General features: G+C 32.8%; 1 protein-coding gene across 13 annotated transcripts in view; it reads left to right on the top strand.

The window, feature by feature from the left end:
• LOC147077972 (uncharacterized) overlaps window positions 1-21870 on the top strand; it is a 114146-nt gene that overhangs the window by 15649 nt on the left and 76627 nt on the right. For all 13 annotated transcript variants that reach the window (XM_085961049.1, XM_085961044.1, XM_085961041.1 and 10 more), the window contains exon 2: window positions 17656-17681. In XM_085961049.1, coding sequence (XP_085817175.1) covers window positions 17656-17681 — 26 coding nt within the window. The remainder of the gene's footprint in view (window positions 1-17655; window positions 17682-21870) is intronic.

Raw genomic sequence — 21870 nt, 5'->3', positions numbered from 1 at the left:
TCCTAGGACCTAGGTATTTCAAACCCGGTTAGATAAATTGAATACGTGTATTAATTAAGACGCTAAATACCAAAAAAATAAAAACTGACATTTTTATAGAAAAATGTTCTACATACCAACGCCAATAACTTCAACTATAGTCTAAGTGCCTCAAGCAAGTCAAAAAAATACAGCAAAATAATTAAACCTATCGACGTTGTAAGTCCGTTGGCGTGTTTTTTTTATAATGGTGTAAGTAGCACTGCAGTGGTCAACGGCATTCAATATAAAATAGCTGAAAATGGTGTGTTGACACTTGCGAGTTCTTAATACCTAAAATTATAGAAGCTGCCGTGATTGCTTCACACTATAAAACTACATTTTTCAAAATGTCTGCTTCATGAAATTTTACTGCAATGACTCGGTATTTTGTAACTACAGGCAATACTACTTTTTGGTACATAATATGTAGAGTAAACTGTGTGTATTCCGTGATACTAAGATTTTTAGGGTTATAATAGAAAAATTAATGTAGTTTTTATACATATTTAATAATTATTATATTGATGCCAAGAAAATATTTTAATGTCATAAATTAGAATGAGTTTAAAATGTATTAAGCAATAATGATATTGAGATATAAAAAATAGTAACTAGTCAGTAGTAACATAAAATAGATAGTTCAAGTGACCATTTTTCCAAATAAATCATTAGGTTTTGTTAGATTACACATAACACAATTGCTTAGCTTCATTTAAGTATAAATTATATGGGTATTTGACGAGAAATAATTAAAATACAAATAAATCACTACAAGATAAATATGTTGATCCATATGAATTCAGAGAATGCGACGACAATTTTCATAAACGGATCATAGTTATCGTATTGCTGGATGTAATCCTCAGGAGATTTTTCAATTAATACTCATATATTTATTACTTAATAATATAACGATTTTTTTAAAATATATATATTTCTTCTTCCATGGTTACGTTTGTATCGTAAAAATAAAAAATGCACTCCACCATGTACTGTCCAACAAGATCTTCTTGGGTACGCGTTAAAACTGTGAACTAACAAGCTCCTCCCATTTTCGATTATAGCGCCTTCCGGTTAGCGACGAGTTTTCCACGTGTTAAAACTGTGAACTAAACAAGCTCCTCCTATTTAGTCGACGACAGCGACTTCCGGCTTGTGCCTAAATCAATTATCAAGGAGAAAGCTCAGTTTACCCTATATGACAAATAACAATGTGAGGATGAGATGAGATGAGAAGAGAAGAGACAACTCAACATAAATAAATTTGTTATAAGTATATTATTATTTCGTATAATAACTATTTCTTAAAATTTACGCTAACAACGTGGGCGGTATTTATGTAAATATGTAATCATCCACAGTTATTAAAACTATTACGATAATAAAATTTGCACTGAGTTTCTTATCAATCACAAAGGTTATTTTGGGTTGAAATTAAGTAAATATATGTCACGAAATTAATTATTGAGTGAGTATTGATAAAATACACGATGGTAATGGATATGACATCATAATATAATATTATTATTTTGTAATAATAAACCATCATTGACATCATATTGACATGCTAGATTTTAATCAGGCTATTTTGTTGACGGCGACTTGGGTGGCTTTTTATTATAATATTTAATTAAATAATTTTATCCATATTATGATAATTTATGTTTTATGATATTACTATTTTTATAGCGGGCATTATTGCCAATTTTTAACGCGGATATAGGTTTTTTCATTCGTTTTATTATTTGGCGGAATTCGATATTCAAAATAATTTATTATTATTTTTCGTGAGTTCGATTGTTTATTTAATTTGAACTGAATTGTCTTTTCGGATTGTTTTTTTTTTCATGATATAAAAATGGTATTTTACTAGCGGCCCCCCGTTCATTTTGAATTCCTGAATTTTGGCCCTTCATCCGAAAAGTTTGCCCACCCCCCCTTGTAAGGGGAGAAAATTGGTCCTAATCATCATTCAAATATATGAATAATAAATTATTGTATTTTGTTTTATTTGATATACTTTAATAAATATTTACTTTGATCTATCACTTTATTAATGTATATAATATATTTTTTTATTCGAGCTCACATATTTTGCTTTCTGAGTGAGTGGTTTTGCATCCAAGCTAACAATCCGTCTATAATTCTTTAGAATTATTAAGATTGGTGGAATTTTGAAGTATCTCAGGTCAAACGTAAATATAAAAAAATAATTGGCATTTCTAAAGTTATCAAAAATAGTGTTTTTTTTATTAGTTTTATATTTAAAACTTTAAAGCCATATAACTATGCAACCAGCGCTTGAAATGGAAAATTTTACGAACCGGAGCGCTTGATAATTTTACGATCTTAACAGCCTACCTCCACCCTTCGCCACTGCTGGAACATAATAAACATCTAAAGAACGGTACTTCACCCGCTTATTTTCGTTAGATAGTTAGATTGATAAAACTGGTGTTTCTTTATGGTGCCATGAAAAATAATGGTGTCATGCAAAAATCAATTTTAGATACCATTGTCCTAACTAGGGATTCCAATCCCGGGATCCCGAGTTATTTTCGATACCTATGAATCCCGGGATTGATAAACATAAACATAATCCCGATTCGGGATTGGATTCCCTAGTCCTGACCACCTAATACGGAGTCGTTATTTTCAGGAAGGCATTATAGTAGTCCAATCTCTTTGGCAATACACTATAATTAAAAATTCACGTGTGAGATCAACAAGACGTTATTTTGGACCAGTGACGTCCCTAGACAGAATGCCACCCCTAGGCAGTGCCAAAATGTCGCCCCATTTTTATACAGTATTTTTATCATCCTATCATCACTCCAATATCTAATAAATGTTTTGTATGGATATATTACTAACAAAATATATACCACTAAATCTAATTTAAATGCCATCTCTACTTCAATAGACAATATCGGGAGTTTCCACGGTTTCAGATACATTTAAAAATACACCTGACAACTTTGAAAGCTCGCGATTAACTAGCAAAAATATTTGGATAAATTAAGTAGGTAAGTATGTGCCAGTGGCGAAGGTTGGAGGTAGGCTGTTAAGATCTGCCATAAATAGTGCACACTAAACTTTGTGAATCAAACGTATTTGTTTTCTTTGAAATAAGTCTACAATATTTAAAGACGGTGTTGGTTAGTTTTTAAAATTCAATTAAACCCTGCGAAACCAAGCCGTAATAAATAATAGTCAAAAAATACTCGCCTATCTATAAAATGTCTAAAATTATGCAATTAAATCATACATAACTTTCGACATTTTATAGATAGCATAATATGTTTTGTCTATTATAGTTTGGTTCAGGGCTTGATGAATTTAAAAACATGAACCAACAATAATATGTGTAATATGTATTTTTAATCCAACGAAAACAAATAAGTATGAATGAAAAAGTGTGCACAATTTTGTCGTATCGCCCAAAGTATACCAAAACTATTATGGTTTTGTTAAGGTAGTGTTTAATTGATTTTTTAAAAAAACTATCCAACACTATCTGTAAATTGTAGTCTTAGTTCAATAAAAACAAATACGTATAACTAACAAAGTTTAAAGTGCACTATTTACGGCGGATCTTAAGAGTCTACCTCCACCCTTCGCTACTGGTATGTACCAACTTATAATTCGTAAATCTGCACGTGTCATTACTGGTCATCAAGAACGTGACGTCCAAGCACAACGAAAGTACCTAAGCTAAACATCGCAAACCCGACAAAAATATTACAGCCCTGTTAAACCTTTTATGTTAATTAATAAATTTTGTTTCCAACCAGTAAGCTGATTTTTTTAATGGAAAGATATTTCCGTTATTACTAAGTTTAGGTACCGATTTTTATATATGAATAATGATTCTCCTCGATTTGCCGCCCTTCGAGTAACCGCCGCCCCCAAGCGACGCTCAATCTGCCTACCCCCACGGGACGTCACTGTTTTGGACAGTCGACACACGCGCCAGCAATGTAAAATTATTGCAATGACAATAAATTCAGTAAACGTCGCTGTGTGGAAACTTGGAAATGGCCCCGCGATTGTCACGGGTCACGCGTTATATTTGCTACCGACTCAAGATGGCCGACAGGGTCAAGATGTCGGAAGATAGCGGCCGCAGATCGCCACAATATGTCAGATCGTAACGCACTGTTCAGAAACCACCGGATTCACCCTCCACATAATTCAATATTGAATTCCATTATATTATTGAACATACATAATTTGAAAACACTTCTGAGGAATATATTATAACATAATTACAAGATAAAAAGAACCTTTTATATACAAAGTTTTTAAATTTTCTGTTGAATCATATAAACTTGCCTTGACTAGCTTAAACGATCAAAAAAATTTGTACTTGATAGAAATAATACTGAAATGTCACTTTGACATGTCATATTGATTTCCATAGTAACGCACGTATATATTAATAATTTAGTTTCTAGGACCCCAGACCCCTAGCAACCAATAATGGTGTCGAAATAACGTTTCATACAAAACAGAATTAACTGAAAATAAATTCAATTCTACTTAAAGATGGCTAAAAGTATTAAAAAATGCATTGGCATCGTGTTATGATATATTCTAAAAGTTTCAAATGTCTAGCTAGTCGGGAAGTTAGTTAAAAATTGATTGCGAGATTTGTACCGGACAAATAAGAATACGAGCTAAGAAAAACGTTGTAAAATAGAAAAAATCTTTTTGATAAAAAAACTACGATATGCGGCAGGATTCGAAACTCGGGTATCGCATCCACGTGCACTGAACACTATGCTATTGGTATCCAGCGCTCGAAATGGAAAATTTTATGAACTGGAGCGCTCGATAACATTATGAAAATATCAACGTTGTTATCTAATTGTATATGTATTTTATAAAAATAAGTCTGTTAGATTTTTTATTATATGACATATCTAGCTCAGGCGGTCAAATTAATATATCCACGGGATGGAGCGATAATTTTGGAGATTTTATGAACCGGAACGGCGCTCCGGTGCGTTCCGGTCCATTTCGAGCCCTGTTGGTATCTTATATAATTTCGACGAATTTTAATTAATGGTTCTTACAATACACTCTGAAGCGCTTTCTAAATTGGGTTACATTCTATTGGTTATATATTTCTCTGAAGTGTTTTCAAATTATGTATGTTCAATAAAAATAATTTAACATTATTAAATCTTGTGAATTATTCGTTGAATAACAAAAAAAAAGTTAATTTCATTATATTATTTACCGGACATGCTACGTTTATTAATATTTGATCTTAACTGACACTTAAATGCAGGACCACCTCGTTCATACATGCAAAATGCGCATTTCGCAAATGCGGCTGAATTACGAGGGTGGTCAAAATATTATTTTCAATTTATTATGATATAAGTTGATAAGTTATTGGCCATCTTTATTCACAAATATATCCTTCAGCTGAACAAAAATTAGCAAAAACTACTTACTATTCATCGGCATTATCTACGAATAAAAAAGGAGGAATGAGCATAGTTACAAATCACGGCAATCAGAAAGGCCGGCAAATATGGCCGACATTGCGTGATACACAAACATAAAATACACAAAATTAAAAACATGCACACGTACAGGACCACGTGATATTTGTTTTACGCAAAATTGTCGCTTTCCAAAATGGCGAATTTGGTTGCCTGTTTTATACTGCAATGAATCAGTATGTTCCTACCTTTCTTTTTTTATTCGTTGGCTATTTTTGAAAGTAATACATTAAACTTACAATATCTGCACACGTGGATCATACACATTTCTTAGTAGGTAAATAAATTTACACATATAAAATAAAAGAGCTTTAGAAGGTAAATTGACTAATCTGATTTTCACTGCCTAACGGCCCTAATGGCCCCAATGTACCTACCAACCCTTGTCCTTATTTTAGTTTACAAATAAGCTCCAAAATACCATTTTTTTACGACAATGCCCGATCCTAATAGGATCATATGGGCCTCCACAGAATAGAGGTTTGTATTAACAGATTTTGTTTTTTACGAGAAATGGATGTCAGCCACTTGCTTAAACTATTAGGTTCATACCCTGACTCACAGAAATTGAAAAACAATATGTGTACTTGCCAGACCCAGGATTCGAACCTGGGACCCACGGCGTGATAGTCCAACGCATACGCCGCGCGGCCACCGTGGGCATTTATATTACATACTTTAATAAAATATCACATAATTTTATGTACCTACATACTTAATTATAATAATTATCTGGGAAAACAAATTTAATTCGATTTCGTGTTGTTAATAAGTTGTATACGTTTTATTTATTAATGGAGATGAAGAGGAGGGCACATTTTTTTTATTTTAGCACAGGTGGGCCTGCTGAAATATCTCATATATAATTAATATTATTCCAAAATATGTGAATGTGTGTATGTGAATGTGTGTAATTATATTAGATTTATGTTGGAGAAAACAACATTAATTTTCGAATTCATAGTTGCCTATTTTAAAATCATTTCAGGATTTTGGTCATCATTTGGATATCATTTTAGTTAGCTAAAGTATCTCCAGCATAATATATTATATTTTGTGGTCCATATGTTCTCTTCTTCATCAATGGGACGGATCTAAAGATTTAATGTAGGTACCTACTTATTGTAAAAGCTCCTTCGAGCCTGCTCTTAATAGTGCTTGTTTTACATGATTTTAAATTATAATTTGAGCTTATTATACAGAATAGAATAGATATTGTACCTACATTTTCATATAATTATCTATCACAATATTCATAATTTTCGGGAAAGCATTAATCATTTTACGATAATATCGAAGGCTTGAAAGTGCGCATGGAAAAAAACAAAGGTAATAGGTACATGCTTATGTAATTTTTATTATCAGTAAAAATCAATAAGGTAGGTATTACCACTGACTCACTACGATAATTAGATTTTATTTCATTAGCAAACCATGGGGTTCGGCAGAAAACCAAATTTAATGGGAAACGCAGCTGTAGTATCACATAGTGGCGAAGGGTAGAGGTAGACTGTGGAGGTCTAACATAAATAGTACACATTAAGCTTGACAGTCATACTTATTTGTTTTCATTAAACTGATAATACAAATTAATTGCATATGGTATTTCAAGTAAACCCTTCCTAACCAAACCATAATATATATTAGGTAAAAAATATTCTTCTATTCATAAACTATCAGAATTTTTGCCATTAAACATAGAAGAATTTAGATATTTTATAGACAGAAGAATATTTTTTATCAATTGTGGTTTAGTTTAGGCAGGGTTTACTCGAATATTAAAAACCCTTCCTAACCAAACCATAATATATATTAGGTAAAAAATATTCTTCTATTCATAAACTATCAGAATTTTTGCCATTAAACATAGAAGAATTTAGATATTTTATAGACAGAAGAATATTTTTTATCAATTGTGGTTTAGTTTAGGCAGGGTTTACTCGAATATTAAAAACAGTCTGCAATTTGTATTTTTGGTTAAATGAAAACAAGTAGGTATGACTGACGAAGTGTGCTTTGTTCTTGTCAGATTTCCACAATCTATCTCTATTAGTATGGTTTGGTTTAAGCAGGGCTTAATAGTATTTTAAAAACTAATCAATAGGTACTGTCTGCAACCTGTATTCTTTTCAATGAAAAAAAAAAGTTTGATTGACAAAGTTTAGTGGGAACTATTTATTATGTCGGATTTTCATACCCTACCTACACCCTTCGCCACTGGTATCACACCGACCTTCAGCAAAACCCCCGCCAAAGATCGTGGTCATGGGACAAGTTTCAGGATGTGGGAGACATGCAGGTGGCTTTCAAACGCGTGTCAATAATTCTTCTGGAAGGTACGCTATCTTGTCTGATAATGTCCCACCTGTAGCTAGTTCATGGTCTCAAGGGGGGACTGATAGGGCTTTAGTCTGAGGGCCCGGGCTTTGGGGGGCGTGGTGGGTCGACCTGATAAATGAGATAAAAACTCATCACAAATTTGCTCTAATGGGAAAAAAAGTATTAACATTTTAAAATAACCGATTGTGTGAATTTTTTTATTATTATGTGTATTCGACAATTCCATAATTCAAGTGGATTTATTCAACAATAAAAAAAATCGTTAAAAATACACCGAATACCCTTAATTATACCTGAAACACCATTTAGAAAACGCTTACGTAGAGCGTCCCACTGCCTTTAACCCTAACAATAGGTAGGGCGCCCGCCAAAGATCCTGTAAAGAGGTAACATTTAAATAGAAGTCCGAGTTGAAGGAAATGGGACAACTGGACGCCAGGACGATTGGATGCCGCACTGTCGTAGACACATATACAGAACGTAGACGAGGAATTTTAATCAGTTTCTATCTACTACTTAATAGTTTTAATGTTTTTTTTTATTGCGTATTGAGAATTACCATGCCTATGGCTTTATATAAAATAAAAAAACTCTTTTTTTGTTGGAACTTAAACATATGCACGATTAAATCATTATTTACATGTGCATATTTAAACTCTCACCACTTATTAAATCATAATAGAATAATTTAAATAATAATATTAAATATATTTTTTAAAGTACCTATAAGAACCTAACGTCTATTTAATTTCGAATTGCGTGGCGTCCAGTTGTCCGGCACCAAATTGTCCTAGACCCGAGATGAACTAGAAATATGTTAACGATCCAAATTAAAGATGGGCTTCAGTAATCTATTCGTAACCTCAACGTTTCTTAAATACTCCAAATTAATAATTAGTTGAATTTCAATTTCTAATTAAATAAGTGGTTGCGTCCGTTCATATATGATCGTTTAAATTGTAATCATTTATATTTGGAGGAACAACAATGCTTAGTTCATTATTGAAGATGTAGATCCGACAGTGGTGTATTAGTGAGATTAGCCATAGAAAAGAAATATTCTTTTTTCACCTTTATAATAATATTTTTGTTTCCTTCAAAGGTACCTACATGTCTAATCAAACGTTGATATTATAGGTATACCAGCACGGCAGTTCGAATATAACATTTAACTCTAAAGCCAATAAAATGAGTGGTAAATATGCTATATCGTATTCCAAGAGTTAATACTTGTTATCTCAAGTTATGAACTGTCAAGTGTATTCGAGAGGAAGGTGTTACGTAGAATATATGGGCCCACATTAGAAGGAGAAGAATATATTCTAGGAATAATGTATCTCCGCATTCGTTACAATCGGTAGGCTCTGATGAGAGGGTCATGTAGTAAGAAAGGACAGTGCTCAACTGCCGATTAGTAGATCAAGAATTTGGGTGGTTGGACGGTGTCAGCTGAGATACTATAACGGTCATTGCAGTCACCTGGAGGTCACTGGCCCAGGAGCAATGGATGCAGTTATTGGAGAAGGATAGTACCCGCCCTGTGTTGTTATGATGACGAACTGTAAAGCGTAATGTTTTTTAACGCGAACCTTGACCGCCGCGCTAACTGGATAGCCGTGGAGAAGGGTGAAGGTAGGCTGTTAAGATCTGACATAGCCAGTGCACATTAAACTTTGTCAGTCGTTCGTATTTGTTTTTATTGAACTAAGACTACAATTTACAGATGGTGATGGTTAGTTTTAAAAAAAATCATTTAAACCCTGTCTAAACCAAACCATAATAGTTTTGGTATATTTTGGGCGATATGACAAAATTGTGCACACTTTTTCATTCATAGTTAACTGTTGTCGTTGGATTAAGAATACTTATTATTACACATATTATTAGTTAATTTTTTTTAAATTCATTAAGCTCTGCCTAAACCAAACTATAATAGATACAAAATATTATTCTGCCTATAAAATACCTAAAGTGATGGTAATTTAATTGCATAATTTTAGATATTTTACACTATCCCAACACCATCTGGAAATTGCAGTCTTAGTTCAATAAAAACAAACAAGTATGACTAAAAAAGTTTAATGTGCACTATTTATGGCGAATCTTAACAGCTTACCTCCACACTTTGCTACTGCTATCTACTATGTATCAGGTGAGTACTAGATAAGAATCAGCTTCGGGGAATTCTGTAAAATTACATTTTTCACCGATTTTTCGACTTTGGTAGTTATTTTAGCTTACTGGACTACACTCACTGGACGTCATTGAATTGATTATTTTGATTATACGTTTATTCGCAGCAGCTGCAGAACTGCTTGAAGTATATTGAGACACAGATCGAAAGCATCAGACTTGCGCGCAGAAAGTTCCAAATCTGTATCCCAGCTGGATTAAAAATCTTTCAACAGCAGTTAAATAATGATACAAAAACAAATTATCTCATATAGCCTTATTGAACGGAGACATACACAATAAGTGATGCTAATATGATTAATTCGGTAGCGACTTGATTGGTAAATTACATTGTGCACTTCAGTACAAAGTCATAAACATAATAGTCATGTAATTATATAGAATATTTTTCTTTGGCAAAGTGAATATTTTTGTTTCTTATATGTACTTATACAAAAATGAAACTGATAATTAGGTTACTGAGATAATCGATTTGAATGAAGATTTATAAGGCACCTCGAAACAGTTCAACGATTAATAACTTGAAAAAAGTGTCAACCAATCAATTAATAATAATCGACAACTTTTTTGTGGATAATAATATATTTTGTTTAAACAATAAAACAATTTGTATCGTAGTTGAAACAAACATTGTTTATCTCATAATTCAGAAAGAAATATCCCTTTAACGGCCCACGTGCTCGTCGTAGGTCAAAATTGAGTTTTTATTGTATTTTCAAACCATGATCCTGGACACTCCTTAAACGTTGTAGATAATCTATTTATATTATTTTGAAGCCTTATTATCCTTTATAGTTATTTTAAACATTTGATGAATGCATAAAGTATTTTTGTTACATAAAATAGTATTCTTTTAAACCTCTCGCTCTAATGTTTTAGAATATAGTCATATTTCGGTACATAACTGTGCAGTGGTGTTAAGATTTTTTACATTTATTAATTTTTAGACGCATTTATAAAACCTTATTATTTAGTTCAAACCAAATAGTTCAAACCATTTAGTCCAAATTTAGTTAAACCGCATTAATTAGTTCAAACACGCGCGTTAACATAATTTTACTCCCTACTTTAATTAAAGTTTGTCAATTTATGGCTACGGCCGTATGTTGTAGCTTAACTACTGGGGAATGCCAAAAGAAATGGCGTATTTCAAAAAAACACTACCTTATTCTTAGGTCAATAATTATTATAAAGCAATCATTATTCATAAGATGTTTATCACACTTGAATGGTCAAGGACATAGCTTATAATAAGTATCTTTAGAATTATCTTCAAATGTGTTAATCTTGCCGATTTTTTGCATAATAAAATGCCTAATTCTTGTCAAATTTAGGATCACAGAGATTATCAATATAATTTTTTATCGTGAATATTTTACAAAAATTATCTCGTAATAAATTATACTAATGGTTTTATAAATGCGTCTAAAAATTAATAAATGTAAAAAATCTTAACACCACTGCACAGTTATGTACCGAAATATGACTATATTCTAAAACATTAGAGCGAGAGGTTTAAAAGAATACTATTTTATGTAACAAAAATACTTTATGCAGTCATCAAATGTTAAAAATAACCATAAAGGATAATAAAGCTTCAAAATTATATAAATAGATTATCTACAACGTTTAAGGAGTGTCCAGGATCATGGTTTGAAAATACAATAAAAACTCTATTTTGACCTTCGACGAGCATGTCCCCCCTTAAAAACGATTTATTTTATTCAACGAATAATTCACAAGATTTGAGAATGTAACATTATATTATATTATATATATTGAATATATATAAATTTGATGTCACCCACCAGAAAAAATCTTTTTTGAAAAAAATACGACGTTTGATGGGACTTGAACATGTAACCCCTGGCGTGAATCCAGTCACGCCGATGGTCAATAATTGAATATTAACGCAATTTTATAAGGATTTCATGTAAGAGCAACAACTAGTTAAATTCGTTGTAATTAAGTAGGTTGGCCCTAGTTTAATTGGTTAAAACACATTGGCGCGAATCCAGTAGGAAGAGGTTCAAGTCCTGCGGGGTGACGTATTTAAAAAGAAAAAAGAAAAAAAGAATGTGTCTAGTGGGTCATTTGAAATGTTTTCAAATTATGTATATAAAATATCCCTTTCATTATTTCTCTTTTTTACGGTATTTTTTTTTTGCGATCTGAGATAACTGCGCACTGATGATTGTATGTAGTGACATTATTTTATTAGGCATTATCATCGCATTTTATTTAAAATATGCACACACTAATTTATTAATGTTCTTGCGTTCCGGACTGTGTATCAAATGGTCACTACGATAAATAATTATAAATGCGAAAATTGTCAATTTTTATTTTTGCACGTTTAACGAAACTTCACTTGGTCCTACACGGGCTGCCCCCTATTGCTGCGCCATTGGTTTGGTAGGCTAATTCTTCATTAGTCGAAACTCTTATATTTGAGGTCAATATTTTTTCAAGATTGTGAATCAATATAAAAACGAGTGAGTTTTTTTAGAACGGAAGTAGGTCTATATAATGTTGTGTTGATAACGGATTGTTTTGATACAATTTCATGTCACATGAAAAAAAACTGGTTTGAATAAAATAAAAGAATGTTCGAACGCATCGTTCAACCAGTTTTTATAGTTACCTATTTAATAAAATGAATAATTTATCTATTTTTGATATGGCAATATTATTAATTCAGTGAATTATTGGTATCGTACACATGTAGTTAAAAAATAACTAGCGGAGAAATTGTGAACTAATTCATTTAAAATAAAGCTATGCCATGTTTCGTGGAAAATTTACTACGGTAGAAAATTTAGCATTGGTACAAGGTACAAAAGATTAAATTACAATTATTTGAGTTTCAATATATTTTTAGGATTTATTTGTTTAATCCAGTGTCTGCTAAGCTGTGTGTCTTGAGAGGTTCCAGGTGTGCCGCGAAAACTTTATTAGAAGTGCAGAAAACCTCGTTACATAATTTAAAAAGTATTTTCCATTATTATATTATCAAATATACACGTGGGTCAGTAATCCTTTCGCAAGATACGACGGTACACACCTGACATTAACAGGGGAAATGAAATATGACCTGAAAATCGATATTATGAACTATAATTATCAGCGTTTTGGATTTCCTATTTTGAGTCAAAATCCTCGATTAGCTAGTACTAACTACATCCATTAAATTTCTCTTGTCATTTTGATCATCATTACGTGTTTGTTTATCTAATTTAGAGACGCGTTGTGACACAATTCTTTCTCTAAATAAATTATATTCTTCTCACTGATGAAATTATTATCTATTATATGTTGATAAAACAATATTATTTTATTGGTACATATATCAAGATCTTTTTATTCATATTATTAATAAAGTACGTATGTTATTTGGGATCTTTATTTGGTATGCCTAATGGTATGGTAAGGATTCAGACTCCCTTCAACATTGTTTTTTATTTCAATTAAATTTCAATTTATTTTTTTAAATATTGTGGACTGTTACAAATTATAAGTTTCAGACGTTCACAATATGACATGAAACATTATTATAAAGAAAAAGTAATAAAAACGATAAAAATGAAAATATAAAAAGGATAACATAATATAAACATACAAAAGCAGTGAAAATACAGTTATACATCTATGGAAGTTCAAAGAAGTACACCGAGTTTATTAAGGAGACCCTATTTTAATAATTTATAAAATAGCGTCCACCTAAACTCACCTCACGCAAGTAGAATATATCACCACCCGAAGCAATTTGGTTGAACATGGTTATCGCCTTCCCAATTAGCATTACCAGTAGCAGGTTGGTTCTGCGCCTTAGGAGAATGTCTTTCTACTACCTAGTAAATGTGTATGCTTTCTATTGCATTAATAATGTGCCTGAAAACATATCAAATCAGTCTGAACATTATTAAATTATTCAAAAATTAAAATACAATATATCTCAACCTGAGTGTGGAAACATAAAAAAATAACTGTAATTATCATCAAAAAGAGTCTCGAACCTAACCACCCATCAAATTATTTTTTAATGTTTATTCAAGAATATTATTTAGCAAATATAAATGATTATAAACAATCATTATCAATAAAAAAGATAAGATTACATTTTATACATTTTATCGTGGAAGGCTTCAAAGTCAGTGAGTGCGTCGGGCCTCCATCATGCCTCTATGATCTTAAACCTGCTATTAATCCTCCATTAGGTACAGCGCTTGAAATGGAAAAGTTCACGAACCGGAGCGCTCGACAATTTTCTGAAAATATTACATAGTTATCAAATTTTATGTGTACTTCATAAAAATAAATGTGTTACATTTTCTATTACATGGCCTATCTAGCTCAGACGGTCAAAATATTTTTTCCACGAGACGGAGCGATAATTTTATCGATGTCACGAACCGGAACAGCGCTCAGGTGCGTTCCGGTCCATTTCGAGCCCTGATTAGGTAAACATTGGTATGTGTATCTTGCTAGAGAATTGCCTTTCTGTACCTAATTGGATTGCTATTGCACCTGTTCATTGTTATTTATTTTTATGATGCAAATAACCGACATAATATGATTTAACTTCGCTGCAATCTTCATTTAGAGTAATTTTAGACCATAGAGCTTAGCATTATAATATTTTCACTCAATTATTACCGTTTCTGCGTGTCTATTCTGTACACAAGAATGATTTTCGGCCTCTACGGCAGCTGTCTAGGGTAGGTTTGTATCGAAATATTAGCACTTATTGTAACAATTACAATAAATTAGTTGTAATTGTTACAATAAGTGCTATTTTTTAACAGCACCTCTCTTGGCTGTGTTAACTTTAGAGCCATTATATAGATATACAGTTTTGACTGTTTAAACGGCTAACTTATTGTAACAATTATAATACCTCAATACATAAATATGATAAAGTGATCATATTTATCACTTTAGCGGTCGATAAGTATAGAATTGACACACTGATTAGTCCATAGATACTACTTTTTTCTTTTGAACAATATTATGTCTATAAATAGCTCGTTCATAATGTCTATAATGGTTAATGCTCAGATTTACAAGCATTGATATACTACTAGATAAGGAGTTCCCATACAAGTCTCATTTTAAAAATGTACCACAAAATAAGATATTACGAATATCGTCTTATAATATTTCCTTGTAGGTATAATGCGTTAAGACCGTTAACATGGATTCCCGAATTTCACCCGTATTACCCTGGCTGTAAAACTAAATTTGCGTTCTTGGAATAGTGACCCTAAGGGTTGTCTGCAACCCAAAGCTTGCAAGCTACCAAAAATTCATGTCTGAGCGGACAGAGCAAGTCGTCATGCGCTGACTATTAGTTAGAGTAAGATGCAAGCTAGATCGGGCTTACTCATAATTATTTCCAGGTCGTTTTCGAGACAAATATTAAGTGAGCTTATATCGAGTTAAGTCCGATGATATTAAAACAGTAAGTTTTAACACTGGCCGAGTCGCTGAAAATCGGGCGTCATTTTAAGAAGCATATGATTCATCCAGTAGTATATCAATGTTTACAAGGCATATGAGCAAAATACTTGACAAGTATCATGGAAAGCGTATTTTTAGTTCGGCGAGGTTAGTAGATGGTATCACTTCCCTCCATTTTGAATGTGAATACCACGCTGTCACTTTTATTTTGTTGTCTGGCTTTTCGTTTGTTTGATATCGATTTGGGCCTCTCCAGATTCACAGAGACATCCCAAAATGGGGACCATACGGGGGTGTAACAATGGGTTTCAGAATAATTTATTTGCTGATATGATTCTCAAAAAGTTAACTGTGTTTCTGAAAATAGCTCACACGACATCTGTCGCCAGAATTTTGATAATTTTATTGTAGTAAAGTCAAGGGTTATCAACATTATTATCACCAATTCTTATGCTAATTCATTATATCAACAGATGCTTTTTATTTTGTAAATACAAGTTCTTTTTTTAAATTTTAATAATGTCGTCAATTTATTATTTACGAGTCCTCTGACATAATAATAAATCTGATGATGTCGAAGGTGGCTTGCTGGCACCAGGTAGCCCCGGAAGGTCGTCCCTAGGCAAACTGCTGCCCTTAAGGGTATGGTATTTTCAGAGCATAAGCCTGGATATTCCTTAAACGTTGTAGATAATTTATTTATATAATTTTGAAGCCTCATTATCCTTTATATTTATTTTAAATATTTGATGACTGCATAAAGTATTATTATACTTTCTAATGAGGCAACAGCATCGTCTGCTACGTGGATAACCGCCACTACTCTGAAAAGTTCTTTCATTTGACGCCCTTTATAATGTGCCACCCCTAAGCAATACATGACCTGCCTAGCCCCACGGGACGTCACTGCCCCGGAAGCCTTTTTTAAGTTGACTATAAACATTTTTTCCTTAAACTTTAATAATGTTACCCCAAAATAACCGATAATTATTATAATATATACTATATATACGAATAAGCGACTCATTTAAATCCTTTAGTAGTAGGTACATAATTAAAAATGAGAAAATGTCCTTACGTGAATTCAATTTTTTTTTAAATAACTCCATTGAGTCGCCCATTTTTCACAAGTTCACCTTGTCCATTTTGTTTGGTTTAGACTTCACGAAAAACGTGTATGGAACCTCTATATGAAAAAAATAAATTTCAATTTTTTTTATCAAATTGAAATAAATATATGCTTGCGAAAAACCCCTCGTTTTCTAAAATATCATACACCGTTTTTGAAATATTTAAAGATTTGTCATGGACAAGATGACATTTGACACAAGTTTTATGGACTTGATGCATTTTGAAAATGTTTTTATGGACAAGATGAATTATGGTAAAACGTGTATGGAACCTTTACATGAAAAAAATAAATTTCTCTTTTATTAATCAAATTGAAATAAATATAGATTTATGCTTGTGAGAAACACATCGTTTTCTAAAACATCATTTGATATATTTAGAGATTTGTCATGGACAAGATGACTTTTGACACAGTTTTATGGACAAGACGTATTTTAAAATTGGACGCTGTTTTTCAACCGTTATACTGGCTGCAAAAGACTACGTATGTGCCCCTATGAATAAGCAATATAACTGCATATTCAGTTCATTTTTGGTCAAAACTGGACAAAATGAATTTTGGAAATGGGCGACTCATATTTAAAATGACATTTGAATGCCTTTATTAATTATCAATTGTGGAAATAACGTTTTTATATTATATTCTCATTGGGAGTAGTTATATTATAATATGTTCCTAAATATTATAGATGCCAGCATAAAGTTCTTAATAATTAACCAAAAATAGATATTTTTCATACATCCTTGGATGGGAATTCTACCGACTTACTTAGACAATAATATGACAAAACAATAAAAAAAACTAAATTACAACATTTCTATCAATTTTACCAATGTGATGCTAGATATTTCCCAAACCCAATATACCCAATCCCTTTGCGGCATCTAGTGTAAGTGGCTGGATTACCTCTTTCAATTTCAATATAATATTTTAAACACTCAAGTTTTTGTATATATGCCATTCACTCATTGTTTTTTTCTTAATCTTTTTCAGGTGTTAACCAGTACGACACTCCTCAGGTATGTCCACATTCTTACACCTGTATATTAAATTTAACATATTATTATAAAGCTAACGATGTTAGAAAAATTTTCAAATTATTGATAAATTTTATTGTTGTGTAGATAGAAATTGTTTCTTTTTTAAATTTCTATCATTCTAAAAACTAGAAAAACTTCTTAATACTCTTCTTGATAAATTAAAAATACTTCTTTATTTTAGATGTCGTATTTGGTTGTGGTAGTTATTATAAAATACGGAAAGACAATATAATATAGTCCCTAACTTCTTTTAACTAAAACGGTTTTTTTTGGCTAATTTGTGTGTGAAAATTATACTAGAACGCTTCATACACTTTCTGATCAAAAACAATGGTGTGTTAATAACAAAGATTCCAACAGGTTTAACAATATATTTTAATAATAATAATTATTGTTATCACCTGTTTTGGTTATTAATTATTATTTATTGTTAACTTTCCGGTGATTGGTGATAAGAATATTGTAAATTAAGGTAAGTGGTAAAGATTCTTTACTTATAATAATATTTTAACTTACTTATCTGCTAGTAATGGGTTCATTATTAAACCTATTTTCTTCCAATTTTATATAATAATTAGTATAATATGTCTTTACACTTACTTTAATTTTATTTATAAAAAAACGGCTTCAGCATTACATACGTGTTCATAATTATTTATTAAAGTGTGACAAAATTGATTTATCATCGTTTAATTTTATTGTTGTAGCAACACTGTCAAGGAAATTTAAAATTGCTTATATCACCAAAGTTACAGAAAAATCCGATAACTTTTTTTTTAACGTCAATCATTATAATATGTTACAGTTGTTATACCATGTAAGTTTTGCTGAAAGTCCCTGATAAATTTTTAAAGTTTTATTTTATGGATAATGTAAATATAAATAATATATCTCTCGATTCTTTTATGCCCAATATTCTAAACTAAATCCTACTACTATTAATAGATTCAGAATCAAATAACTACTGTACCTAGTCACTTTTCCCCCTAAATACGTCATTTTTAATGTTCGCTAGATATATTTAAATTTATTTATTAAATGTACTCATTTCGTCAGAATCGACATTAAAAATACTACACAAAATAGTAAATACTTTAAATAGTAGTTCTGAATTCAAAATTGTAATTAAGGAAAATCAAATTTAATATTTTCCATTTAAAAAAAGCATTATATAGCCATAAACTATTAACTGAGTGTTTCACAAGCGTAGTGAACCAATTCCGTTCTGGTTACTTTTGAGTAAGCTAGGTTCAAACATAATAATTTGAGTATTTCTAATTCTGTAAGGATATGATTGCAATTCTGAAGTGTTATTTTGAGTACGTTTAAGTTATTATGTAAAGGAAATCATACCCTTGCAGAATAAGAAATACTCAAATATTATGTTTGAACCTAGCTTACTCAAAAATAGAATGGACTTGGTTCACTATGCTTGTGAACCCTTATCTTGCCTTACCCTTATGTGTGAACTAATACCCTTAATCATGATATTTAAAATTTAATGTCAGTTTAGAGTAGGTGTAACTTCAAAACAATGATGGTTATATTATTATGTATTGTATAAATTAATAAAATTACATATACGTACAAGATTTTAAGATTTAAAAGATGCAATAAATAAGTGATCATAATAAAATATTGGAAAATATTAATTTAATACTCTGATGATTTACTGAACTCCACTAAACAAAGCTTTACATTAGTCTATTATCAATTTAAGATATATATACATACTATTATGTTATAATGTTCCAGTAGTATTATTATTTTGAAAATATATTATGTTTCAGGTGTCATCCGTCAGAGTTTCCAGGAGGGCCCACCACCACGGAGACGGTGGAGCTTTGACGCCGGATCACGGCGCGCTAACTCCAGATCACGGGTCGCTAACTCCAGATCACGGCGCTTTGACGCCTGACAATGGTGCGTTGTCTTCAGGAAAACCTTCATTTGAAAGAGGCCAAACGACAAAAACTAAGCGATCTCCCCACCACCACCACGGAGATGGTGGAGCTTTGACGCCAGATCATGGTGCGTTAACTCCAGATCACGGCGCTTTGACGCCTGACAATGGTGCGTTGTCTTCAGGAAAACCTTCATTTGAGAGAGGCCAAACGACAAAAACTAAGCGATCTCCCCACCACCACCACGGAGATGGTGGAGCTTTGACGCCAGATCATGGTGCGTTAACTCCAGATCACGGGGCGCTAACTCCAGATCACGGCGCTTTGACGCCTGATAATGGTGCGTTGTCTTCAGGAAAACCTTCATTTGAACGAGGCCAAACATCTAAAACTAAACGATCTCCCCACCATCATCATGGAGATGGTGGAGCTTTAACCCCGGATCACGGGGCGCTAACTCCAGATCACGGCGCTTTGACTCCTGACAATGGTGCGTTGTCTTCAGGAAAACCTTCATTTGAGAGAGGCCAAACGACAAAAACTAAGCGATCTCCCCACCACCACCACCACGGAGATGGTGGAGCTTTGACGGCGGATCACGGGGCGCTAACTCCAGATAACGGTGCTTTGACTCCTGACAATGGTGCGTTGTCTCCAGGAAAACCTTCATTTGGTAATGGTGGAACTTTGGCGCCTGATTATGGGGCATTGACTCCTGATAATGGTGCGTTGTCTTCAGGAAAACCTTCGTTTGGTAATGGTGGAGCTTTGAAGCCAGATTATGGGGCATTGACTCCTGATAATGGTGCGTTGTCTTCAGGAAAACCTTCGTTTGGTAATGGTGGAGCTTTGAAGCCAGATTATGGGGCATTGACTCCTGATAATGGTGCTCTCACACCTGATAACGGAGCTCTGACTCCCGATAATGGTGCCTTATCACAAGCAAAACCATTATTTGCGAGAGGCCATACTCGTCGATTTGTCAGAAGTGCAAATCAAGGAGATGGAGGTGCATTAACTCCAGATAATGGTGCCTTAACACCTGTTAATAACGGTGTTCCTGATAATGGTGCCCTAACACCTGTTCATAATGTTGTTCCTGACAATGGTGCATTGACGCCTGACAATGGTGCTTTGACAAACGGTGATAACGCTGCAGTGCCTCCTAACAGTGCATCTTTACTACCTGATAATGGCGCATTAACTCCTAACAATGGTGCTTCGGTCCCAGTTTATACTCCTACCACAATAAAAAAATGTTTACCCGAAAAACCATTTATGGTCGGATGCAACACGTGCTACTGTGATAAACAGGGAATTAGTTTTGCATGTGACAGGATGGGATGCCCAGTGGGAGACATTACCTCGGAACAGATAAAATGTATCCCAAAACAAAATTTCAAAATTGACTGCAACACTTGCTTCTGCAATGATAAGGGAACGGAATATGCTTGCAGTAGGAATATATGTACTGGATCTACTGCTGGAAGTGTTTGCGAACCCAAAACAACATTCAAGAAAGATTGCAACAATTGCCATTGCAATGATGATGGAACAGACTTCTCCTGTACTAGAAGGGCATGTCCTCCAGCGTTGGCAACGCTTACAGGGGAATCTACATAGGTTGGTAACAATTTAACATCTTCTAAATAAGTATAAAATAATTTATTAATTTTCAAGTTCCATAGGTACTAAAATTTTTAAACTCGGTCAGAAATTTCAATTCCAGGATTTGACAACTGAAATGTTGCCCTACCTACAAAAAAATACATTTAAAGCTGGGTCCATGTTTGTTACCGCAACTTGCTCGGGTACCAGTTCCAGGCCTGATGGTGTGACGGATAAATGTAGATAATATCCTTTGATACTGTTAGCATAATATAATATGATACATTCACTACATTTGTTACCACCTAATAGGACTTGGCAACCGAGTAACTCGCGGTAAAAAATATGGACAAGGTCGATGAGCTAGTTCACACAATGTTTTATAATAATTATGCATGTTATTTTTGATCTCAGATCGAAATCCCGTGCTTGTTATGAGATGGTATTCTTCTTTTTTGGGAATGTAGTCGAGGTCATCACTTTGGCAGTATGTGAGGTGGATGAGCGATGGAGGAAAGATCTGAAGTCTGAGGATAATGTAGATTTCGTGTTTATTTAAGGTTGGACAGGTACAGTTTACATGGATATATTCGGACAATATTGCACGATATAAGATAGCCCGAGGAAGAGTGACAGTAACACGAGGTATAATGAGG

Source organism: Rhyacophila brunnea, unplaced genomic scaffold (assembly GCF_057557595.1).
Source record: "Rhyacophila brunnea isolate RB1 unplaced genomic scaffold, BYU_Rbru_1.0 scaffold_12, whole genome shotgun sequence".
In the NCBI taxonomy this organism is placed as follows: domain Eukaryota; kingdom Metazoa; phylum Arthropoda; class Insecta; order Trichoptera; family Rhyacophilidae; genus Rhyacophila; species Rhyacophila brunnea.
This window is presented reverse-complemented; position numbering and strand designations above follow the sequence as displayed.